Source organism: Crocuta crocuta, unplaced genomic scaffold, assembly GCF_008692635.1.
Source record: "Crocuta crocuta isolate KB4526 unplaced genomic scaffold, BGI_CrCroc_1.0 scaffold229, whole genome shotgun sequence".
In the NCBI taxonomy this organism is placed as follows: Eukaryota; Metazoa; Chordata; class Mammalia; order Carnivora; family Hyaenidae; genus Crocuta; species Crocuta crocuta.
Genome location: NW_027536464.1, coordinates 9,193,641 through 9,219,970, shown reverse-complemented (window position 1 = coordinate 9,219,970; position 26,330 = coordinate 9,193,641). Strand labels below are relative to the sequence as shown.

At 45.5% G+C, this 26,330-nt stretch overlaps 1 protein-coding gene across 1 annotated transcript; it reads left to right on the top strand.

Moving 5' to 3' along the window:
- The first annotated feature begins 6,804 nt into the window (after window positions 1–6,804).
- Window positions 6,805–25,895, top strand: FAM124B (family with sequence similarity 124 member B). Its single transcript, XM_077748624.1, has 2 exons — window positions 6,805–7,693; window positions 23,226–25,895. The coding sequence occupies exons 1-2, from the start codon at window positions 6,962–6,964 to the stop codon at window positions 23,877–23,879; spliced, it is 1,386 nt and encodes a 461-aa protein (XP_077604750.1). The 5' UTR covers window positions 6,805–6,961; the 3' UTR covers window positions 23,880–25,895.
- The last annotated feature ends 435 nt before the right edge of the window (window positions 25,896–26,330 follow it).

Sequence of the window (26,330 nt, the reverse complement as noted above, 5' to 3'; positions counted from 1 at the left end):
TATTGAATAAAGATTATGAAGACACTGATCACTCTCCCCTTTGCCCCTCACCACCATGAGATGAGGCGACTGCCATCTTGAATTTGATTGTTTCTCATTCCTGTGCTTTGTCTGTTTTTTGACTATAGACTACGTCTGTATATCTATAACCACTGGAGAGTCTTTGCAGATTTCCACATTTTATATAAATGGTATAATTCTGGATGTATTTTCTTGCAACATTATGTTTGTGAGATTCATTCAAACTGAAATGGATAGCTCATTTCCTGTAATGTAGTATATTTTACTGCAAGAATATGCTATAATTAATTATCCATTCTTCTGTTGATGTGCATTTAAGTGGTTCCTTCTTACCCACCCCCCCTTTTTTTTTTTTTTTGCTATTTCAAACAATGCAGCTATAAAACATTCCTGAATTTGCCCCTTTTTTGTACCTCTGTGAGACCATTTCTCCAGAAGATTAAACCTGGGAGGGGAAATGCTCAAGAGGAGGCTATGTGTTTCTTCAGCTTTACTAGCCTGTGCCAATCTACTTCTCCAAAGTTCTCTCATTGTTTATTACCGCTGAACAGCATTCCATTAAAAAATGGACCCCATTTATTTGCCCATTCCCTACTGCATTTGCTGGATATTATCGGGCCAGGGGGAGGTGTTTAAAACAATATTAAATGTAAAAGCTTTCATGTGGAGATGATTACTCTAGCTGGGCACTGGAGAGTTTGGAAGGTCCTTGGGGCATTTTAGCTCATTTTGTCTGTGGAGAGAGTCAAGTCAATTACTACGGTTGCTACTTTTTATTTCCGGTGGAGACATGAAACTACGCCTGAGGGATCTGGGACCTCAGGTCCTCGTGGGCGTGGGCGGCGGAGCCGGTCTCTGGCCCATGGCTTGGTCTTCTCTGTCTCCTTACCCAGTTACTGAGCTGGTTCAGCCTAGAACCAATACTGGTCAGAGCTCGGGAAATGATGTCACAGCCCCTGACCGCAACAAAGAACAAGGAGGAAACGCCTACTTTTCTGTACCTGTGAAAATGCAGGGTGTCCGCGCACAGGCTGCTGCCGGGCCTCATTGTCCTGGAAGAAGGGGAAACAGATGGCAATTTAGGAGCCTGATAGCATTGTTTTGGGTTGGGGGGGAGGTGTCCTCTGGGGAACCAGGAGAGAGGCTTTCAGCCACCAGCACAACAGGTTGGAGAAGAGGCTTGCTGCGACCACTTCCTCCCTCCCACCTCTGCCCTAGGAGGGGCCCCAGGGGTGGGAATGCACAGACCTCTGTTGTTTGCCTGCTGCGTGGGTGCCCGATGTGTGTGCATGTGTGTGCTCCCACTTACACATGTGTGCTCGTGTGTGTGTGTGTGTGTGTGTGTGTGTGTGTGTTGAGAGCAGTGCCAGGATGGTGAAAGCCAAGTACAGGCATGGCCCTGGGGCAGGAATGCCTATAGTTGATGAGGGAAACGCATGTTAACCAGTAACACCCAACCCTCTTACCTTCCTTTTTCTTTTTATGTGCTGGCTGTGTGTCTGGAACTTGAATGACTCTTACTTCTTTTTTTCTTTTAATATAAATTTATTAATTAATTTATTCTTTAAAAACTGTTTAAGGTTTATTTATTTTTGACATAGAGACAGAGCACGAGCGGGAGAGGGGCAGAGAGAAGGGGAGACAGAATCTGAAGCAGGCTCCAGGCTCTGAGCTGTCAGCACAGAGCCTGACACAGAGCTTGAACTTGTTACCCAGGAGATCATGACCTGAGCCGAACTCAGACACTTAACTGAGCCACCCAGGTGCCCCAGTTTATTAATTTACTTTGCTACAGAGAAAGAGAGAATGCATGAGCAGAGGAGGGGCAGAGAGAGAGGAGAGAATCCCAAGCAGGTTTTCCCTGACAGGAGAACTCATGAACTGTGAGATCTCGACCTGAGCAGAAATCAAGAATCAACCAACTGAGCCCCCCAGGCGCCCTGAATGGACACAGGTAATAAACGCTGCTGTGCATTGCTCCCCTGAGGAGTGGTGGGGAAAGCATAGTTTACAAACCAGAAATCTGGGCACTGCCACCAACCAGCTGGAAAGTCCCTTAACCTCCCTGGGATTCTTCTTTTTTTTTTTTTTCTTTAAATATTTTATTTACTTTTGAGAGAGAGATAGAGACAGCATGAGCAGGGGAGGCTCAGAGAGAGAGGGAGACACAGAATCTGAAACAGGCTCCACGCTCTGAGCTGTCAGCACAGAGCCCAACGCGGGGCTCAAACCCACGAACCATGAGATCATGACCTGAGCCGAAGTCGGACGCTTAACCGACTGAGTCACCCAGGCGCCCCAACCTCCCTGGGATTCTTATCTCTTCAGAGACGCCACATTCCTTCTCTGCTACAGATCTTTCTAGTGCTTCTCTGCAGGAGGAGGGTTGCAGGCTGCGGCCAGGGGTTAAAAGATAACCATGGTGTGGCCCTCGGCCAGCACGCTTCTCTGGCTCTCCAATGTCTCGCCGCTGGTTAGCCACTGAGTATCAGACAAGCAATCAGAGTTAAGGTTGTTTTGGGAACAAGGCAAACCGAGGCTTGAATGGCTCTGAGATCTGCTTGGTGCTTCTTTTGAATTTGCTCGGTTGAGAAGGTAGAGGGATTCTGAAACTCTGAGTTAGGGTGTTTGCCCAGCCAACGCCACTTCCCGAAATCCTTTAAGCTAAGACACCCACGCTGGGTGCAGACAACACACTCACTCTCCAGTCCAATATGCCACTTACGTGTCACGCGTTCCCTAAACTGGGCCCTCGGGAGATCCATCTTCTTGCCTTTCCTGTCCTCATCTCATGTTCTCCACGGGGGTCACCACCTGCACTCCCGTGTTACCCAAAGACCAGAGGCTACCCAGCCCATCTTCTCTGGTCTGCACCCCTGTAAGCTGTCTATTACGTGGCCACTGGGGATCCCCCCTCTGAGGTCCCACGGGCATGTCCACCCGCCGTGTCTCACCTGTGCTCCTCACCCTCACTCCCGACTGCTCTCTTTCTCCGAGGTTCCTTGCGTGGTGAGTGGGAGCCTCACCAAGGCTACCCGGCCGGGGGTGGGGGGGTCCTCCTGGACGCATCCCTGCAGCTCTCGGCTCATACCCCACCAAAAGCCGTCCATTGGCTTTGCCTTTCCATGTATTGTTCCTGTCCATGGTTTCCTCAGAGCACCACTTCCTTTTTCAAGCCAGCTTTTCTGTGGTTGTGTTCCCGTCAGAAAACACCCAAACCTTTAGGGTGACCTGCGAGGCCTGGCTGCCTTTCTAGCCTCTTGCCACTTTCCCCCATCTTTGTTCCCATCCTCCCGCCATCTTGAACTGCTTGCCATTTGGCCAATGGTTCACAGTCCCTACACTCTTCTCCAGGTAGAGCTTCTCCCCTCTCCTTGAGGCCCCCCCCTTCCCCACCCCAGTCTCCTCTCCTTCCTTTTCACTCTTCAGGAGTTCAAGTAGTAGCATCTCCTCCTCTTTGGAGGCTTCCTTGGCCCTCTCATCCAGATCCGTGGCTCCTCCTAGGGGTTTCGATGGCATCCTGCAGCGACTAATGACATCATTTAAGGTGCTCCTCCAAAGTGGGACGAGGTGAATATCCAGTCTCTGCTTCTGGCACCATGCCTGGCTCTCAGCATGTGGGATAAATAAACACATCTTATAAGTCAAAGAGAGACACTTTCTCAGAGTTTCCTTGGACTGGCAGTGGGATCTCAGTGTTTTATTGTATCTCACTATATTTATGCGACTTGCAGCAGGTGCAAATCCCAGTGGCTGTCCCCAGTTCCGACAAATCCTCGTGACTAGCTGAATTCTTACATTTCCATGCACTACCTGTCACTGGCTCCTCCACTTAGCCATGAGGAGTTGACCAATCGGCTGTCAGCCAGGGGCTGGTGACTGACAGGTTCCTGGGCATCTTTGCTAAGTTTAAGAAAAATGAGGTGGCTGGCAGAGTGTCAGCTGCCCACATACCGCGAGTCAAAGCTGATGCTTTCCCTCCGTATACTCACCTGTGCCTCCAGCAGAAGCAACTTGCATAAAGAAAGCACAAGGTGGAAGGGAGTGCGGCTGAGATCCGGCCATGATGGCGGATGGAAGGCCGTGAGGAGGCATGGACGCAGTTACTCTGAGGGGCAATCCTTTATGTTGTTTCTGGAAAAATAATTGCAGAGGCAACCAGTCAGAAAGGAGACTGGTGGTCCCCTCCCCTGCTCCCCTCTGTATCTCATGGCACTTTGGCTGCCATCAGATTAATGAAATCTTTCCAGTCCTGACAGAAAGGACAACCTCAAGAGGAAAAAAGTATGTTTGGGCACCGGATAAAAGATGAAAACGGCGTGAAGAAGCAAACCTGTTTCTATATAAGGGCTTAAATACTTGCCTTGTGCAAAACGTTGTGAGTTAATATGTTGGTCTCAGGGGTGTACTTTTTCTCCCTGAGTCTTTAGAGTGTTTTCCAGAATTGCAAAGGATACTTTGAAAACCATATCTGAAATCTCAAGTGCACGAGTACGGTCAGCTCTGTGAGTGGAAGGGCCGAGAAAAGGGGAGGGTGTCCTGTGAGAGACGAGAAAGTTATTGCCTTCCAGTGTGAATGTGTAACGTGAATTAAGGGTGTTTTTTTTCTTTTTTAAAGCTTGAGAACTATAATGCATTTAAAAAAAAAAAACTCTAATGATTTTTGGAAAGTTGAAGCAAAGTGAATTTGATTACTCTGATAATTAAAAAAGAATTCATTTGTTTAAACTATATTTATATATTTTTCCAATGCAAAAAGTATAGGATTAATGAAACACAAATGATTGGCAGGCTTGGTGTAGAAAACAAATCTGAATGGAAATAATTCCTTTCCATAGATAATAATATTTGACTTTAAATTTGGTTATTATAGTATTAAAGGACTCCACCTGTGTTAAGTAAAAGTTAAGTTAGATCTCACATCATTAAAGTGTTTTTTAATTTAATTTAATCACAATGTGTTCCATTATAAGCATTAATAAGTAGCTTATTTTAAGAATTATGCTTAGGGGCGCCTGGGTGGCTTAGTCGGTTAAGCGTCCGACTTTCTCTTGGGTCATGATCTCGCGGTTCGTGAGTTCGAGCCCCACGTCGGGCTCTGTGCTGGCTGCCAGCTCGGAGCCTGGAGCCTGTTTCAGTCTGTGACTCCCTCTCTCTGACCCTCCCCTGCTCGCGCTGTCTCTCTCTCTCTCTCCTAGAAATGGATAAAAACATTTAAAAAAAAAAAAAAAAGAATTATGATTAGATGGGGCACCTGAGTGGCTCAGTCAGTTGAGCATCTAACTCAAGATTTCGGCTCAGGTTAATTCCAAGGTTGTGGGATCGAGCCCCGCATTTGGCTCTGTGCTGAGCATGGAGCCTGCTTAAGATTCTCCCTCACTCTGGGGCACCTGAGACTTTGCCTCAGGTTGTGATCTCATGGCTTGGGTCATGATCTCATAGCTCAGGTCATGATCTCACAGTTCCTGAGTTCAAACCCTGCATCAGGATCTCTGCTATCGGCACAGAGCCCCCTTCAGACGCTCTGTCCCCTTCTTTCTGCCCCTCCCCCCATAAACAAACATTAAAAAGAAAAGATTCTCTCACTCTCTTTCCCTCTGCCCCTCTCCCCTGCTCACACATATTCTCTCTCTCTTAAAAAAAATTATTTTGGAAAAATGTGCTTGTCCACACCTTTTTAGGAGCACAGCTATCTGAATAGCAAATGATTTTCAAACAGACTTTCAGAATACATTACGGTGGTATTATGCTTAGAGCTTGGATATTCCTATTGAAGATTATTCATTTTAAGATTCAACAGCACACAGAGTCTCTAAGATTAATGTGTGTCCTCAACTAGAATGCCCTTTCCCTATCCTTAAGAAGAAAATCCAGGCCAGGACTTCCAGGTCCCCGAGAAACATTTCATCTTTGTTTCTCGGGAGTACCTCTCAGTTCCTGGGTTCCAATCTTCCTTCAGCCACTTTTTAGCTGTGAGACCTTAGCTAAGTTACTTAACTTTTCTGTGTCCCACCTTCTTCATCCATAATTTGGGGATAAATAGTCTTTTCTTCATAGGTTCATAGGTTTGCTGGAAGATTAAACCCATTTATGCAAAGTTTTAGAACAGTTGATGAGAGGCGCCTGGTATCTCCTCAATAGATATGAGCAACCACACTGTCGATATTGGAAAACTCTCACTCTTTTCTGAAGAATCAGCATGAATGTAGGGGGGAGGGCTTAGTTTCGCAACATCTTTTTAGTGCAGGCACTCAGACTCTGTAGTAGAGCAAATCCTTTTTGGTGAACAGTCCATATTACTTATCTAAAATGCACTCTCTTCAATGCCCTAGTAACAGTTGTCCTGAACAAAATAAAAAGGCAAAGGGGCGGGGGTGGGGGTGGATCCTGGCGAGGGAACAAGTTTTGAGAATTGTTTTAAAGCAGTCATTGTATTCAGGTGGCCTGGCAGTGTACTGTAAACAGGGAGAGATGCAGGGAGGAAATCAGAACCCATTGTGGGCCTGTGAAATGGATGTCTTTTCAACTAAACAGATTGCTATCAGCCCAACAGAGCCAACTCCTATTCCTTTCTGCCCTGTCATTTCCTTTCCTGAGTGTCTGTAAGAACCACCCACTTGGGTGTTTCTCAGGATTATAGGTTTTTAGGTCAAACAGAAAGCCGAGGGAGTGCCTGGACAAGCCAAACACGCAGTGACGTTGTGCGCGAGCTGGATGACATTGACCCCGCTGCGGTTGTGCCCCGATTTGTGTGGATTGTCTCCCCAGCGGCTGCCGGCAGCCAGGAGCACAGGTTAGGAGCTCTGCTCTGAAAGGGGGGTGCGGGTTTCCTGATGGGCTGTTGGCTCTGATGAGACCCACCCCTTCGTCATTCACCGCAGAAGCTTGACCGGTGGGCCCCCCCACCACGCTCGCTTCCTTTGTCCTCAGTCAGTCCAGAATGGATGAGTCGCCAGAGCCTCTGGCCATGACCGTCCACCTCCTGGCCAGCTCCGGGCACGGCTCGCTGCTGCAGCAAACTCTGGACCAGCTCCTGGACTACGTGTGCCCAGACGTCCGTCCCTTTCTGGTGTCGGAGGGGATCCGGCCAGCGAAATACTACGACAGGTGCCCCTCCAAGCGCTCGCGGTTCCCCGGGATGTCTGTTTTGCTCTTCCTGCACCAGAGCCTCGGAGAGGAGCGGCTGTTCCGGGTCCTTGACTCCCTCCAGCGCTGGCCCTGGCAGTGCTACCCGGCCCCCAAAGCGCCAGGGCGACCGTGGCCCTACATTCTCGCCAATCAGGACTTCTACAGTCTGGACAGCCAGATGCCCATCTGGGGCGTGAGGCAGGTGCACTGCGGGGCCGAGATCCTGAGAGTGACGCTCTACTGCAGTTTTGACAACTATGAGGATGCCATCAGGCTCTACGAGCTGATTCTGCAGAAGGATGCCACCTTGCAGAAGAGTAACTTCTGTTTCTTTGTGCTCTATGCCGCCGAGAGCTTTGCGCTGCAGCTCTCCCTGAAGCAGCTGCCTCCTGGAATGTCAGTGGACCCCAAAGAGTCTTCAGTGCTGCAGTTCAAGGTCCAAGAGGTTGGCCAGCTTGTGCCTCTTCTGCCCCATCCGTGCGTCCCCATCAGCCGCACCAGGTGGCAAACCCAGGACTACGATGGTCACCAGATTCTGCTTCAGGTATTCTTGTTTTGCCCCCGATCTTTGTAGATGCACATGGACCTGTGGGATTTTATGTCTGAGATGGCCCTTAGTGACGATTTGAGGCAGTGGTTCTCAACCTCAGTTGCACGTCAGGATCCCCGGCGAGCTTGGCTTGCAAAATGTCCCATGCCGCAGCTGCGTCCCAGTTCATGGAGACTGGCATCTTTGGGGTGCCTTGGATGACTCAAATGTGTAGCGTGTGTCTAGGGTGAACGTTAGTGGGCTAATAAAATCCCCTCATCTAACAGATAAGGGAGTTCAAGCTCCATGAGCTTGTAGCTTATACAAGATTGTCCTTTAAAACTGCATGCAAATATTTTGCCCCCTCTTGGGGTTCAGAAATAGTGTAAACTCCTGGGGTGCCAGAGTGGCTCAGTCAGTTAAGGGTCCAACTTTGGCTCGGGACGTGATCTCCAGGTTCTTGAGTTTGAGTCCCGCCTTGGGCTCTGTGCTGACAGCTTGGAGCCTGGAGCCTGCTTCATATTCTGTGTCTCCCTCTCTCTCTACCCCTTCCCCCTTTGCGCTCTGTCTCTCTCTCAAAAAATAAATAAACATTTAAGAAATAATAAAAAAAGAAATAATGTGAACTCCTTCCATCTGACCTAAGGAAACTGAATGTGTAATTATGGTTGAGGATGTTAAGTTTGAAGTCCTGTTGACTCAATATTTTTCCTGTTGACTTATTTATTTATTTTTTAATTTAATTTGAGAAAGAGAGAGAGCGCATGCACACACGTGAGTGGGGGAGGAGCAGAAGGAGAGAGAACCTCAAGCAGGCTCTACATTTGGCATGGTGCCCAACACGGGGTTCAGCTCTACAGCCCTGGTGATCATGATCTGAGCTGAAATCAAGAGTCAGATGCTCAACTGACTGAACCACCCAGGTGCCCGTTGAAAACACTACTGTTGACTTCATTTTTAAGCATCTTGTAATACTGTCAGATTCTACTCCAAATCAAGCTAGATGGTTTGAACTCCTTTTAAAAGAAAATCTTGATATGAAAGCCTTCTGTAAGCATCCTCTGTAAGCCAGACACCATCCTGATGGCGGCCATGTAGGTCTCTTGTGGAATATTCTCTGCCAGGTGAGCCTTGCACCTAGGAGCTGCCTGGCTTCACCTCGGTTTCTTCATTAGCAACAACGAGGGTAATATCAACATCTTCCGAGAATATGGGCTGTCATCCTCATGAAATGCCTTAACACTTAATGCCCACGATGCAATTCTAGCTATTATTGTCTGTTACGACCTAGACTAAATGTATTACATTGATTACCTCAATGTAACAACCTAGGAAATCACTATTTTTCCCATTTTGCAGATGACACAACGGAGCGGGAGAGATTCTCAGTTAATTGCCTACGACACAAGGCAACTCATGCAATTACCTGTTCTCACCCAGGGCTCTGTGGGTGTGCATGCTCGTGAAAGTGTGTGCAGCCAGACGTGATAGTTACAGCTAAATGTTCTGTGGCTTCTGTCCTTGAGAAATGGTCAGAAACCCCTTTAAGGCCACCTGGGTAAAGTAATAACAGGATACAAAACAAAAAGTCTCTCCCGCTGATTAATTTTGTTGTCATCAGCTTTGAGCTATTAATAACATGAATCATATTGATTCGGTGTTAAAAGATTTCTAAATTATTTACCTTCTTGTTCACCGAAGGCGGACAGGCACTTTTTCTGTCAGTTGCCTTTTAATTAACTGAGCAGTTTCCAAGGCATCTAAAGTTTCTACTTCAGCCCTGGTTAATCTCCAGAATTTAGTATCAACCTCGCTATCCAACAAACATTTAATATGTGTATGCTGCAGGGGCACGTTTTTTAACTGTTCTTATTTTCAAGATTAACCCAACCAACTTGGATCAGATTCTCTTCTCTAAACCAAGTATTGCATCCAAGGGAATGGGATCACGTGGGTTAGTATAGTTCTGAGCTAGAGGCTCGACTCTCCATGCCTGGATTTTCTGTGAAGTCAGACCCTCCTGGGACACACAGGGGAGGGCAAGCCCGCCCTCCCACCCCGTGAAGATTGGAGGGACACAAATGCCTTGGTGGCCCAGATGACTGATGTTGACCGAAAGAAAGGAGATAATACCTATTCAAGGGAGAACCGTAACCGCTAATTAACCTCTCCACAAATAACCCTTCCTCAGGGCCAGAATGGATGTGAGTGTGGGCGTGCTAGACCCGGGGAGGGCGGGCGATGGGCAAATCTTCCTGAGGGTGAGACCTGGGCCTGCTTGAGCCGGACAGCCTGGAAGGAAGGAGCCAGACGGAGAAGGGAGGAAGGTGTTATAAAGAGGAGAGATCGTGGGTGACAATGTGTGATGTGCCATATCCTTAGCAGGACATGTTAAAAAAAAAACAACCGCCTGAGGTTCTATGTGGCTAGGGTGAAGAGGGAGGGTCAGGGGAAGAAGACGAGCAGGTGGGTGGGACCACATCATCAGGAATATGGTCAATGTTTATCAGGAAGGTGAGCGCCATCAGGACAGGGACCTCTTTGTCTTCCCAGTAGTTAGAGCAGCGTCCGCCACATGGTAGGCGAATATGCTCTCAGGTGAAGGGACGAGAGTCTGACTTTCTATTCTATCCCTATTGTAATCAGCAGTTGCCGATGGAGCCTGGGAGAGGTACTGACCTGTACAATTTCTTAGGAGGAGCAGAAGAGAGAATATAAATGGAGGTGCTCTGTAAAGTAGACGCTGCAGGAGACCGTGCGGAAGCAATGCGTCCTTGTCTGTGTGTATAAGGAAGCCACTAGCTGTCTTGCCAGAGGCACACAGTGAACAGCTGTTTTCCCACCTGACCTGTCAGTGCAGACTGTCTGATGCTTCTCACAGCCTAGAATGTGCATTTTTGAGGAGAGTGATATAAAAGTTCATAGCAGGTGCTCAGTAAATGAATGGATGTGTCAATAAAGGATCAACTATGTCCATGCTGATTCACCCACCAAATATTTTCTTTTTTTAAAGTTTATTTATTTTGAGAGAGAGGGAGAGAGAGAGAGACAGGGTGAGCAGTGTAGTGGGTAGAGAGAGAGGGACACAGAGAATCCCAAGCAAGCTCTGCACGGTACCATGCGGGGAGCCCAAGGAAGGGCTCGAACCCATGAAACCGTGAGATCATGACCTGAGCCTAAATCAAGAGTTGGACGCTTAACCGACTGAGCCACTCAGGTGCCCGTTGGTCAACAAATACTCTTACTGATTGCCTACCCTGGGCCAGACTCTATTTAGGCCCTGCTCTCCATTTGTCTTAGTTCTTTTATTTGTTTATTTATGTATTTATTTATTTAAAATACATTTTTTAATGTTTATTTATTTTTGAGAGAGAAAGACAGCCTGAGTGGGGGAGGGGCAGAGAGCAAGGGAGACACAGAATCTGAAGCAGGCTCCAGTCTCTAAGCCGTCAGCACAGAACCTGAAGTGGGGCTTGAACCCAAGAAATGTGAGATCATGACCTGAGCCAAAGTCAAACGCTTAACTGACTGACCCACTCAAGTGCCCCTTACTTTGGATTTAATATGCTTTTTTTTTTTCGAGTTTCCTAAGGTGGGGACTTAGATTATTGATTTGAGGTAGAGGGTGACACAGAATCCAAAGCAGACTCCAGGCTCTGAACTGTCAGCACAGAGCCTGACATGGGGCTTGGACTCACCAACGGAGAGTTCATGACCTGAGTCAAAGTTGGATGCTTAACCGACTGAGCCACCCAGGCGCCCCTGGTATTATTATATTAAACAAACTTTTTTGTTAGATCAACTATGAATGAGATCTTTCTGATCTTTATTATTTTGCTTCTCCCCAAAGAACTTTTAATGTTTCTTGCAAAGCAGGCCTACTGACATACAAATTCCTTCAATTTCTGTTTGCTTACGAAAGCCTTTATTTCTGCCTCATTTTTGTAGGAGAATATCACATGGTACAAAATTCTAGCTTGGTGGCTTTTATTTCTCTCTCACACTTTAAATATTTCACTCCATTCACTCTTCTTGCTAGCATGTTTTGAAAAAGTGGATGTGACTCTTATCTTTATTTTTCTGATATCTTTTGGGATTTTTTTCTTTATCTTTGATTTGTGTAGTTTGGAAAATAATCTGTCTAGGTGTAGCTTTTAGGGGATTTTTGTGGTGGTGTTCTCTGAGCTCCCTGGATTTGCGTTCTCGTGCCTGACATTAATTTGGGGGAAATTCTCATTCACTGTTGTTTCAAATATTTCTTCTGTTCCTTTCTCTGTTTCTTGCCTTCTGGTGTTCCTACTATGCATATGTTACACTTTTTGTAGCTGCCTAATAGTCCTTGGATATTCCGTCTGGTTTTCTGTCTTTGTTCTCTTTGATTTTTACGTATTTATTTCTATTGAGAAAGAGAGAGAGGATGTGTGCAAGCAGGGGAGAGGCAGACAGGGAGAGAGAGAATCCCAAGCAGGCTCTGGGCTGCAGGTGAACACATGAAAGCATGAAATCATGATCTGTACCAAAACCAAAAGATCAGAGATTCTTTCCTTAGCTGTGTCTAGTCTACTGGTGAGCCAATCAAAGGCATTCTTTATTTCTATTTCAGTGTTGAGTTGTTGTTTTTTTAAATATCTAGTGTTTCTTTCTGGTTCTTTCTTAGGACTTCTGTCTCTTTATCTTGCTCAGCTTGTTTTGAGCATATATTATTCTTGCATGCTGTCTACTTTATCCATTACAGCTTTTAGTACATTAGTCATAGTTATTTCAAATTCCTGGCCTGAAAATTCCAATAGCCCTGGCATACCTGGCTCTGATGTTTACTCTGTCTCTTCAAATTGTATTTTTTGGGGCACCTGTGTGGCTCAGTCAGTTAAGCATTTGAGTCTTGATTTTGGCTCAGGTCATAAGCTCATGGTTGTGGGTTTGAGCCCTGAGTCAGGCTCTGTACTGAGTGTGGAGCCTGCTTAAGATTCTCTCTCTTTCTGTCTCTCTCTCTCTCCCACTGCCCCTCTCCCACTCATGCTTTCTCCCTGTGTCTCAAAAAGAAAAGAAGGGAAGGGAAGGGAAGGGAAGGGAAGGGAAGAAGAGGAGAGGAGAGGAGAAGGGAAGGGAAGGGAAGGGAAGGGAAGGGAAGAGAGAAGAGAAGAGAAGAAAAAAGAAAAAATATTTCTTTGCTCCTTCCCCTTCCAAAAGGACAAGGAGATTTTTCTCCATATTTATTGAGAGAATCTGGTCAAGCTCCTGGAGGTAAATCTCACAAACTATGAGGCCCCTCTGTGACTGGGCCCCCCTGAAGTCTTTAACTCTTAGAGTTGTCCACACTAAGGCTTCTACCACTCCTTAGTCACAATTCAGGTTTTCCTCATCTGGCCCTGCTTCCCACTGGTGTTTCCACTTAAGAGTCTCCACTCTGAAAAGCCACGATTGCCAGTATTTATTTATGTGTCTCTCCAGTCTTGGGGGCTGCTGTTTGCTCTGCATCCTCACTTCTCCTACAGATGCTGAAAGAGTTTTCGCTCTAAGGCCACCAGCATCACAAACGTTGACCACTCCTGCCTCGAAAGTCTCTCCTCTGTGGGCTTCCATAACCCAGCTCTTTAACTAAGTGATTTATCTTCTCTTCCATCTTTTTTTTTTTTCAAGGACTCACCTCTTTCTTCCTGTCCCTCTCCTTGAGAGAAATCAGGTTCTCTCAGCCTTGGCAGTATTGACATTTTGGACTAGAAGATTCATTGTTGTGGAGGACTGTCCTGTGCTTTGCTGACATGAGCAGCACCAGTGGCTCTGTCACCAGAGCTAGTAGTACCAACCCCCACACCCCAGAAGCGACAACCAAAATAATGTCTCCAGATCTTGTCAAATGCCTCTGGGTGTGATNTGGAGGACTGTCCTGTGCTTTGCTGACATGAGCAGCACCAGTGGCTCTGTCACCAGAGCTAGTAGTACTAACCCCCACACCCCAGAAGCGACAACCAAAATGTCTCCAGATCTTGTCAAATGCCTCTGGGTGTGACGTTTCCCCCAGCTGAGAGCCACTGTCCTTGGCCAAAGGTCTCCCTAAGGTTAAGAAATAAAGACCATCCTGTGGATTTAGTATCTGCTGTGTTAGAATCTCTGGCTCTTGAGCTTTAGCTTATTTCCGGCTCCCCAGAAGACTGGTGGACCATCATGTCTCATTCTCATCTCACATTCAACCCAAGCGAAACCTAAGTCACCATCGATAGCCTCCTGCAACTTCTCCAGCTCTGGTTACTCTCTCCCCATTTAGTCTGGTTTTAAAACATTGTCATTTTCTTTTTTTTTTTTTTTTATTTCTAGGAGAGAGAGAGACAGTGTGAGCAGGGGAGGGTCAGAGAGAGAGGGAGTCACAGACTCTGAAACAGGCTCCAGGCTCTGAGCTGGCAGTGAGCACAGAGCCCGACGCGGGGCTCGAACCCACGAACCGCGAGATCATGACCCAAGCGAAAGTCGGACGCTTAACCGACTGAGCCACCCAGGTGCCCCAAACATTGTCGTTTTCAAAGCCTCTTTTCCCATAAGCCCCACATTCAGTCACACCTACTAAATGTAGGTGAACAGAAAACTGTTATAGTTTTCTATTGGGGTCATTCCTTTTCCCTCTTCCTTCTCTAAGCCCACATAGCTTTAAAAGTGCATTAGCATTATTATGACAGTCTAACTCTTCAGTCTGGCTCCAGGCATCCTGTTTTATCCAGCACATCACAGCTGAATATGTTTTTAAGTAACTGCTAAATTTATGGCTAGCCCAACTTTCTTTCCAGAACTCTACGCTCACTCCTGCACCCAAGTATTTTTTTTAATTGTCATCAAATACACAGAACACAAAATGTATTCACCTGAACCCTTTCTAAGTGTTGGGTTCAGTGCCATTAAGTACATTTACAGTGTTACACTACCATCACCACAGTCTGTTTCCAGAACTTTCTCATCACCCCACATAGAAACTCTGTCCCTATGAAACCATAACCCACTCTTCTGTCCCCGCTTTGTCCCTGGTAACCTCTATGCTCTGTCTGTCCCTGTAAACTTGTCTTTTCTAGGCACCTCACATATATAGAATCATATGATACTTGTCTTTCTGCGTGGCTTAGTTCACTCAGTATAATGTTTTCAAGGTTTATCCACGTAGCAGGTGTCAGAATTGCATTCCTTTTTAAGTTGAAAATGTTCCATTTTATAGATATCTAGCATTTATGCATTGACTATGCTGTTCCTTGTCCAGAGATGGCTTTCTCTTCCTCTTCACTTATCCACCCTTCAATGCTCTTCTCAAATAGCAATTTGTCTACAAAACCTGCCATGAAGCTCAAGTGCACATTAACTCCTATTTGGTATACGTTTTACATGGAAATTTTTGTAACACACAACTGATTACATATTTTCTTATTCTTGTGCCATATAATTTGGGAGTTTATGACTCTCCACTTCCTTTCAGTATTTTGTTGTAAATGTCTATTTCCAGTAGACTAGCGGATAGACAGCTGTTTCTGAAACACCGGTTGATTGACTGCTTGTTTTCAGGAAATAAGTCTGTCTCTTCGGAAAAGGTGTATATTCCAGAAGCTAGTTTGGTGTAAGCAAGCATGTGGTTCTTTTCATTTGATCAACAGACATTTTGCTAAGTCCGTCGTTATGTTCTTTCTTAGTCATTCAAAAAATAAAAGAATGTAGTCTGTCATGAAGAAAGTAATTCATTTTCTTCTAGCATTTCTTGAGGGTCCTTTCTCATTTCTGAATCTCTATGCTGTACGCACTTGGACTCTATCCCTTCCTCTTTGTTACTCTCTTCGTTTCTTATCCATTCTCCATCCCTACCCATAATGTACCCCACACAGCCACACACAGCCACACACACACACACACACACACACACACACACATTCCCATCCCTACCCTCCTGCTCACTCAATACTTGGGTTTATGTTGCCCTGAAAGAACACTTAGAGGCATTGCTAAAAAGATTTTCACTCTTATAGAAAACTGGGTTAATAGCAGTGGTTTTGTTAATCAGTTAAAGTAAGTACCTTTCTTTTTTCTTTTTTTAAAAATCTATTTATTTATTTTTGAGGGGGGTGTGTGTTTGGGGAGGGGCAGAGAGAGAGGGAGACAGAGGATCTGAAGCAGGCTCTATACTGAGAGCAGAGAGCCTGACACACAGGGCTTGAAGTCACAAACTGTGAGATCATGACCTGAGCTGAAGTCAGGTGCTTCACCCACTGAGCCACCCAGGCGTCCCCCCACCCCCAACTTTTTTTTTTTTGGTAAGTACCTTTACTTTAAAAAACAATTAATAGGAAGACAGTAGTTTCAACTCTTAAGTAAGCAAGTCTGGAAATGTTTGGTGGGGGGGGGGGGCTTTTATTATCTGCATCATTTGTTTCCATTTGTTTTTTTTCCCACAGTTTAGGAGAAATTCTCTTATCTCTTGCAATCATTTTTAGTAAGAGACGATCTTATTTTCCTTTCATGATGTGAATCTGTTCTTTAACAGCTTAATCATTTTTTAATGCTGTATATTCTCTTGTTTCTCAAGTATTTAGAATCAAATGAATGACACATGATTTTCCTATTCATCAAGATAACTGCCAGTGTTCTCTGAAACTTGAAAAAGCTAGTTCTCAATTTGTAACATTTTACAAATATTTCTTGGAAAGATGAGCACTAAATGATCAGCATTCCTACAAATGTATTTTAATTTGTTTTTTTGGCAAGAGGAGTCTTTCTCCCCCAAAGGATTTCTCTCAATCACTCAGTATTATGTTTCTCCTGGAAATTCCTCACCATAACTGCACACAACTGCATTTCTACATTAATAATGTTGCACTCACTTGAGGTCTGTGGTCTAAGGATCTTAGACCTCTCTTTAAGAAAGAAAAGTTACAGTTCCTTCTCTTAAAATGTTTGCAGAAATGGCCAACCATATGAGGAAAGTCATTTTGAATTGTCTTTTTGTAAAAAATTTTTTCATGTTTATTTATTTTTTAGAGAGAGAGGCAGAATGGAAGCAAGGGAGGGGCAGAGAGAGAGGGAGACACAGAATCTGAAGCAGGCTCCAGGCTCTGAGCTGTCAGCACAGAGCCCGACACGAGGCTCAAGCCCACGAACAATGAGATCACGACCTGAGCCAAAGTCGGATGCTTAACCGACCAAGCCACCCAGGCACCCCTGAATTTTACTTAAAAGGCTTTAGATCTACCTGATATCAAATAATTAGGGGCCCAATACATGATTCTGCATCTCCATACCTTTATACATGTAAAAATGTACATTTTGTTAGGTGCTAAGCTTTCCTCATGTATCCAAAAGACATCTAGTGATTAGTTACCATGTGCTAGACACTATGCGAGATACTGGAGATACAGTGATGGAGATGAATATAACCCTTATTCAAGATGGCAAGTTCAGAGGCAGATACAGAGAGGTGGACAAGTGCCTAACGGTGTGATAACTACTATGATATGGAAGTACAGGCTGCTAGGAGATCTAGTAGTACTACTACACTATGATAATGACCAACTCATATTCAGCAGTGTTATGTCCCAGCCACTGTTATCATTTAATCTTTCAATAACTCTGTGGTGCTGGTACTTATTATTATCTCCTTTTATAGTTGAAGAAGCTGAGGTGTAGGAAGATTAGGTAACTTCTCTAAAGTCTAATGACTAATAAGTAGCAGAGCCAATATTTAGGGGACCTAACCCAGATTCATTGATATCAAGAAAGCCTCGGGGCGCCTGGGTGGTTTAGTCGGTTAAGTGTCCGACTTTGGCCCAGGTCATGATCTCACCGTTCGTGGGTTCGAGCCCCGCGTCGGGCTCTGTGCTCACAGCTAGCTCAGAGCCTGGATCCTGCTTCAGATTCTGTGTCTCCCTCTCTCTCTGACTCTCCCCTGCTCACACAGTTGCTCTCTCTCTCTCAAAAATAAATAAAATATCTTAAAAATTAAAAAAAAAAAAAAAAGAAAAGAAAGCCTCCAAGAGGGAATGATGCAGAACTGGGGTTGATCATGGGTTTTTAGGGAAAAAGGTTAGAAGAGACATATCCCAGACCGAGGAAATGGTATACACAAACACTGGAAATGGTATACACAAAGAGCAAGTAATGTCCAAAGACATTGGATTTGGGCAAGTGGAGGCTGAAAGGGGGAAAGTGGTTGAATGACCAAGTTGGAGGAAGAAGGGGCAAACTGTGGAGGGTGTGACATGTCATATTAAAGGACTTAAGTTTTTATCTCAAGAAGAGTAGGGAGCCATCTGAATTAGAAGGGTGACATGATGAAAACTGTGTTTGAAGCTCTTTATGTAGAGGAGTAGAGGAGAGGCTGGAGGAGGTAAGAGCCCCCATGTGGGCCTCATCATATGGCTGTTGCAGTAATTCAGACGAGAGATGGCAAGAGCCTACCTTAGGGTTAATGGCATTGGACACGGAGGGAGATATGGGAAGACCCGAGAGATCTTTGGGAGGTGCAGTCCATGGGAGTGGATGACACAGGGAGGAAGAAGGGGAAATGATGCTCTTGCTTGGCTAACATGGGGCTAATGTGTTTGAAGAAAGGGAAAAGACTAAAGAGACAGGAATTAGCATGAGTAGGGAAATGAGTTCAGTTTTGAACATGACGAGTTTGAGGAGCTGGTGGCTGGACGACAGCTGGATAGACAAGTGTGAGGCTTATAAGACAGATCTGAGCTCTAGTTATGCTATGGGGAGCCTTCATCATTTACATAGTAATTGAAGCTTTCAGAAAAAAAAAAGAAAGAAAGAAAGACTTCAAATGTAAAGGAGAAAGGTCAGCCTTGTAAAATGCAACCAGAGCTCAAGTAACAATGAATGACAAGGAAGCTGATTGTGGATGATCTTGACAAGAGCAATCTCAGTGGATTGGGAGGAGGGAGAGTCAGTGCCATTGGGTAGAGGGAAATAAGAGGAAGTTCGTAGGATAAATGAATGTGAACAAATTTTATAGAGAGGCTTGACCGTGAAGGAGAGGAGAGAGAGAGCTGGAGGGGAAGAGGGTGAAGGAATGCATTTATTCAAGACAGACTTGAGCAGGTTTAATTGTTGTTGTAAAGGAGCAGGCAGAGCAAGGGGAAGAGAGAAAGATGGAGAAACAAGATAACAAAGTGGGAGAAAATGAATCACTGGTAAGTTGGGGGTGTCCAGGAAGGCAGGATGCATTGGAATTCACAGAGCAGATACCTGTCCCTTTCCCTGTGGGGAGGATGATGACTTTGCAGGTACGTCTGATGGCAGGCAGCGGAGAGTTGCTGATGGCTTTTGTTTTCTCCCTAATCTAGATGGCGAGACCTTCTGCCGGGGGAGGGGGTGTGCTTGTCCACTGAAGGTCAGATCAGAAGGTTTGAAGCAGCTGACAGTTGGCTCAGGAAACAAGACCCACGGGGAGCCTGGGCCAAGTCAGACACCGCACCTTCATAGTGATGCAAAGTTCAAGGCACAAGTTCAGAGACTGCAGGCACGCGGATGGAAGCGCGAGTAGCCAGGTCTTGAGGGAGGCTGTGACAGAAAGAAAGGGAGTGGCGGAGAGGAGCCGGAGGTATTGGCGAGGACATGGTTGAAGTGATGAGGGCCTTTGGACTCCAGTTGACATGGAAGGAGGTGTTGATGTGGAAGAGCTGATGTAACAGAACTGAGTGCTGGAGCAGGAAAGAGCGCTCTGGGGTCCCTGGGAGGTGGAACACTGCCGTGGGGGAAGGCCCAGGGGAGGGGCTAGGGGGCCGGGTAAGCAGAGCTGAGGGGGGCGTGACTACAGACCATACCCTGAGAGGCACTTCTGGCTGCTGAAGGTGTCTGGATGGTGGCTTCCGGATCGGTTTTGTTCTGACCTGAGATTGACTTCCGGGGATGAGGGGGAACATAGGCTTCTCTTTCTATTCAGGATTGGTAGAAAATTAGATAGGATTCCCAGAGCCAAACCGGTGGATTTCCTCCTCCAGACTGGACAGTCTAATCCCAACCCTGAGTGATTTCTGAATATGGAGATCACCATGCCATTTTCCATTTCCAGAAGAAGAAGACTTCACTGGATCAAGTAAAAAGGTAGATTATAATGTCAAATGATTCTCTGGGAGGCAAGCCGGCGGCTCAGCTGTCCAACCAACTCGGGGAGTTTTCTCTCCCTGGGAAAGGAGACCCCAGCTTACATCCGGGAGATAGTCTATTTCCCTCTGATTTTGAAAGATTGAAGTAATGAAGGAGTTGTGTTCTTTGGAGAGGGAGAACTTGGGGTCACTTGAGGGTGGAGTTGGGGAGAAGCCTTTACTTTTAATTTTATACACTTATACAATTAAATTGGCTTTACAGTGAGCCATCACTATTTTTTGCTCTATTTTTATTATCAGAAATTATTACATGAATAGTGTCATAAAGTAACACTGGGTGAAAGGAAAAATGAAGGACAGAGAGCCAGGGAAGGGCAGGGGAGGCAGGAGGAATTAGAGAGACGGCAAAGGCAGATTAGGCAACGGAATGACCAGAGATGTAGATCGGAAGGTCAGCCTTACACACTGAGACTCACGGTGACTATGATAGCGGGCTGCCGCGGGAGCCCCACGTTTTCTGGGTCTATGGCCACACTTCTTAACCTTTACTGTGCATTAGAATCACCCGGGGACATTGAACAATTCCTCAGGCCCAGGTGGCGGCCAGACCAACGAAATTAAACCGTCCCAGGGTGGGAGCCAGGTGTCAGTGTTTTAAAGCCCCCCGGGGATCCCAGTGTGCAGCCAAGTTTGGGGACAGACATTTCTCCTCTGGGTTCGCACACAGGACACGTCCTGGGATATAGCGGCCATCCCTTTGGGGGTGTCCTGACTAGAGGCGGCTGGGATGCTGACGGAGGCTCCCCCACCCTTCCCCGGTGGTGGGCGGGGTGGGGGAAGGGGGCGTGGCTCAGGGGAAGCACCTGTGGGGGAGATTTCAGGTTCTGTGCACTGGCTTGGTCCAGAGGCGGAATTACGGAGATTGCAGAATAGGAATTTTCAAACTGTGTTCTGGGGAGCCTTAGGGACCTGGTGAGTGGGTTCAGCCCCCCAGCGGGACAGGGCGTCGTTGGGAGAGCAAAGGAGGGCCCCGCAGGCTTCAACCAGGGCTGCCCTGAGTCCACCTCGTATCTGAGGATTCCAGGAAAGATTCTGCTTGAAAGCAGTGTTGGAGTGGGAGGGGAAGAGCGGGAATTGGGGAGGGAGGAATCATTGTGTGTGGTTTTGTTTTTTTTTTTTCCTATAGCAGTGATCAGCCAAGCATGGGCCCCCAGGAGCTAAGAATAGTTTTTCCATTTTTAAATGGTTGGGGGGAAAATGTCATGACACATGAAAAGTACACAAGATTGAAACCCAGTCACACCCATTTGTCTCACTGTCTGCAGCTGCTTTGTCTCGCAGAGTCGAGTAACTGCAATAAAGACCTTAGGTCCACGAGGCCTCAATGCATCATATGGCTCTTTACAGAGAATATTTGCCAGCTTCTGTGCCAAAGGAATTAATGGAAACAACTTTTTCACTTTTTGCGGTTTGGTAACGGTCACTTTGCCATTTCTATCAGAGAGAAAATTGGGGGCTGGGCATACATGTGTATCATTTAGGTAAACAAATACCGGATGCACATGTGTGGTGATCCAGTCGTTTCTGGACCTGCTTTCTTACTGTTCTGATTTCTTCCTTCTTGTCTGGTGAGATAAATACGTACCATTCTTTTTTATTTTCTTTTAATCAACCTAAAAACATTTTTTTAAGAGCAGCGTTAAGTCCACAGCAAAGCAGAGTGACAAGTCCGAAGAATCCCGTAGGCTCCCCTACCCCTCACAGGTACCGCCTCCCCTCTGTCAGCATCCCACTGCTCACAGTCAATGAGCCCGCATACACACGTCATTATGGCCCAAAGTCCACAGTTTATATTACGTTTCACTCAATGTGTTACAGATAGAANCCACTGTAGTATCATACAGAGTACTTCACTGCCTTAAAAATCCTCTGTGCCCTGCCTGTTCATCTCTCTCTCCCCTCTAACGCCTGGCAACCACTAACCTTTCTTTCTTTCTTTTTTCTTTTTTTTAACGTTTATTCAATTTTTGAGAGACAGAGTGTGAGCAAAGGAGGGGTTGAGAGAGAGGGAGACACAGAATTCAAAGCAGGCTCCAGGCTCTGGGCTGTCAGCACAGAGCCCGACGTGGGGCTCGAACTTAGGAACTGTGAGATCATGACCTGAGCCGAAGTCTGCCACTTAACCGACTTAGCCACCCAGGCGCCCCTCATTTTTTTTCCCTTTGTATGGTCTCCATAGCTTTGCCTTTTCCAGAATGTCATATTGTCGCAATCATACAATATGTAGACTTTTCAGATGGGCTTCTTTCACTTAGTAAATGTATTTATGGTTCTTTTGTGCCATTCTTTTCCATATTTGATTAAGGGCAGGGCCAGGCAGGGGCGGGCCCTGGATACCAATTTCTAAGGGCTACTGACAAGATAGAGAACATTATCTCTTCCAGAGTGTTGTGTAAGGAGTAGGAGATGAGACTCCCAAGAGTCCAAGGATACGAGATGGGACAGTGAATTCCATTCTGCAGAGGGAGACAGCAGTATAGTCTAGCGTGGGAGTTCTACTGCGTAGAGCCTGTAAGTTTGCAACCAGAATGGAACTGCTATGGATTAAGATAAAACAGCTCCCTCCTTTCTTTGTTTTCAACACGACACTAGGCCTGTGCTATAAATAAATGGCGTCCCCCAATTTAAAGAATACTGGCTTAAAAGATGTTCAATTATTACTCTGCTGGAGTGCCCACATGTCTTACAGTAGCTCAAGATATATATCATTGGCATGATCTAAAAGAATTACCAACTTTAGGGGCGCCTGGGTGGCTCAGTCGGCTAAGCGCCCAACTTCGGCTCAGGTCATGATCTCATGGTTCAAGCCCCGCGTCGGGCTCTGTGATGACAGCTCAGAGCCTGGATCCTGCTTCAGATTCTGGGTCTCCCTCTCTCTCTGCCCCTCCCCCACTTACATTCTGTGTCTCTCTCTCTGAAAGGTAAATAAAGGTTAAAAAAATTTTATAAAAAGAACTACCAATGTTGAAGCCTTGAATTCTTATTCCAGCATTTATCTGGACTCTAACCACACGTTTGGGTGGCTTTTTATTTTTATTTTTATTGCGTAGCTGATAATACATCATTTGCAACTTCCAGTGAGGCCACCAAATAACATCTATGACCACCTTTGTGTCATTTGAACAACATGATCTATGAGAACTGTGTTGTTGTCAAGCGGTCATTTGATTCTCAGAATCTTAACCTTAGTCACATGTTAGTTTTTAGGGAGTCTGAAAGAGGGAGAGATGTGTGAAGCTGAATACTAATACATCTCCTAACTGGATTGGACTTATTACTTCAAGTCAACTGGCTTTATTGCAAGTCCACTGTGGGCACAGCATGGCAAAAGATGAACGGGACATGGTCTGCTCTTGGCACGTAGTTAATGGAAAACAACTGTTGAATTTGTTTCTTGTTCCCTTGTCCCTTAGGTCCAATCTAACCCAAGACTCGATGTTAGGAATGATGAGCTGTCCTTTCCGAATGGCACTGTGGGAGCCAACACATTTCCGCAGGGCTCCAGACTGATCCCTGTCTCCCCAAGGAAGACACTAGAGCCCAGGTGCCAAAGAAGCCGGGCCAGGAGGTCCAAGGTGGGCTCTCCAGAGTGCCCAGTGCCCAGTGAATGCCCAGTGTCAGACAGCTTTCGTGGAACTTTGTGGAAAAGCCCTGGTTGTTCTTCCCAGGACAGCAGCTCAGCCATGGGTGCCCAGATGCATCTGCCTTCTCCTCACCGCCAGCCTGGGGCCAGAGCAAAGGTCCTCAGCCCGGAAAAGAGCTTTGAGAAGCTGGAGGCAGAAACGAACGTTGACACAGGGCACACCACGGTCAGTTGTGAACCCAGGCAATCTTTTCCGAGCAGATTTCCAAGGGACTTCCGGGCCAGCCGGCCACCAGCCTGCTTGCCAGACTCCTCCATAGGGTCAACCCCTGCCTCCAAGAACAATAAACTCTCTAAGGAAAGGATCCATTGTTTGTCACTTGCCGGGCAAAGGGATCTTGGTGCAAGGAAGACAATGTCAAAGAGCCTCCTTCACCTGCCAGCCCAGGGTGAAGAAAAAGAAGAAGAAGAATTCTTTATATAGCACAAAACAAACGTGGTTTCCTAAAACACAAGATCAGATACGGTGTTCTACGAATGGAGCCCTCGGACCTAGAGTCAGGCTTGTTTCTTGTTCATGGGAGGGGACCTGAGTGCTAGCCATGCATGGATCTGTACTGCGTGTATTTCAAATGTTCCCAATCTAACGGTGCTGTGAATGGTTATTTGCTATCACGGTCACGAAGGAACACAGCCAACGTGTGGGGGGAAAGCCCTTGGAGAAACACTAACCCAGCTGGGTGTGATGAGTTCAGCACCTATCAGGAATAATTGCATTGTGTGCAAATGAGTCAGGTGTGTTACCCAGTGCCGATGAGTGTATGCGGTTTGGTTTTAATTTTTACTTGGATTGTATAGCTCATCCCCCTGGACAACATGGACTATTTACTCTTTAGTGTTTTTTAATTTTTACGTGACCTCCTTTGGTAACTATGCTCTGTACACCACATAGCCTCTAGTGATTTTACCTTTAAAGTTGTTTGTGTCTAGAATGAGTTAACATGCAAGTGTTTTTGACAATTACAAACCATTTATTTTTTTCCTGTTTAATGAAGAGAAACACTGGAAGCCAAGAAATCAGGTGAAAAATGAAAGCTAGGCTCTGGGACTTCTCCGCTTCTCCGTTTCTTATTTGTTTCTGCCCTACTCCAAAGGGGCCAGTGGTTCATGTTTCTGACCAGAGAGGAAACGATTGGATGATTGGATGATTCTAGATCTTGACTCAACGTGGCAAGAAGGTTGGACTGGATGGGTCATTGGAGCAGGACTTTTGTTCTTCTGGCCATATTCAAATTCCTAAATTTCTTTGCAATACTCATTCATTCATTTATACACTCATTCATTTAGCAAGTATTTATTGATCACCTACGTTTGAATGAGACATTGACATATGGTCCACATACATTCGGTGGCCATCCAACCCCAAAAGTATTTCTGGTCTCACCAGAATAGATTCATTCTATCAACACTTGAGAATATGTTGAAGTCTTAATTCCTCTGGAACCCTTTCCCACAACTGATTTTCACACTTGCTGCACAAGGCTGTAGTAACCATTCACCACCTGCAGGTGGAGACCGGGCATATTATAAATTGTAATTATAACTATAATGGACAAATTCTCCGTTGCTCAAAGACTGTATTTTTTTGTTGGGTCTGTACACACATTTTTAAAACATCTGAGACCTCTGTATTGTGGTTAATTTATAACGTAATTTGACTCCATGAACTTTATTCTCCAGAACAGATGTTAAATAACCCTATGAATGCTCATTTGGCTGGATCTTTGTGGTGATCCCGACACTTAGTATACCCACTTGGAAAGAAGGATGAGCTCAGGTTCAAGCACGAGTCTCAGGGAAGAGACACCTGGCTGAGTTTGGGTGTTTTGCTGACTTTGAAGGATAGAAATGAAGAAGAGTTGCAAATAGGCAAAGATAAGATTTCTAGCTTGATTTTATATTTCTAAGCACGCGACATCAATATATTCTCATTCTCGTTTTCCTTCTCTCCCCCAGACTAAAGTTAGATTTTAGGATATGGAAGAACTTAATTTTGGTATGATTTTCTATAATAAGAGTTTAAAATAATGAAAGTCTTACTTAAATTGAGCTCTTGAGCTGCCTTGGAAAGCACAACAGGCGGGCAGTTCCAATATTTCTTTCCTGCTTCTTTTGAGGTTACCTGAATTCTTTAACATAATACATAGGCAAGGATATAAGTACACGGAAATTATGAAGAATATTGATAAACGTGAAGGAGTATTTTACAAAATTGATTGGTCAAATAACACACTCTTAAAATGACACTGACTAGATCCTTCTCAACACAGGAATCCAATTTAGAACATTATGGGAGGGAAATTCCAGTGGGCCAGGGTGCCAAAGTCCCCACTTTGGGCCCTAGCTTTTAAATGGTCTATTTGCGGGAACTTGAACTGTCAGCCCTTTGATCCTCTGTTGCCTACTGTAACAAACGGTTGTTAAGAGAATCAAGATTATGCACGTGAAAGTATTTGGATATTGTTAAGCACAATAAATACGTAAGATAGTATTATTATTACAAATGGTCCTTCAGACCCTTGTTTTTTTAAAAATGTCATGGCAACAAAAGTATTTTTTTGAAACAACTTTTAGTAAAATCAATGATTCAATTAAAAAAAAAAAATCAAACCCAGGAGCGCCTGGGTGGTTCACTTGGTTATGCGTCCAACTCTTGATTTCAGCTCAAGTCATGATCTAATGGTTCCTGTGTTCAAACCCCAAATCCGCTGACAGCATGGAGCCTGCTTCGGATTCTCTCTCTCCCCATTTCTCTCTGCCCTTCTGCTTGGAGTGCCCAGCCTCTCTCTCTCCAAAATAAATAAATGAACGCTAAAACAAAACAAAACAAAAACACAGCTCTCTAAGATTTTTGCTATGTGTGCCATTTGTTTAC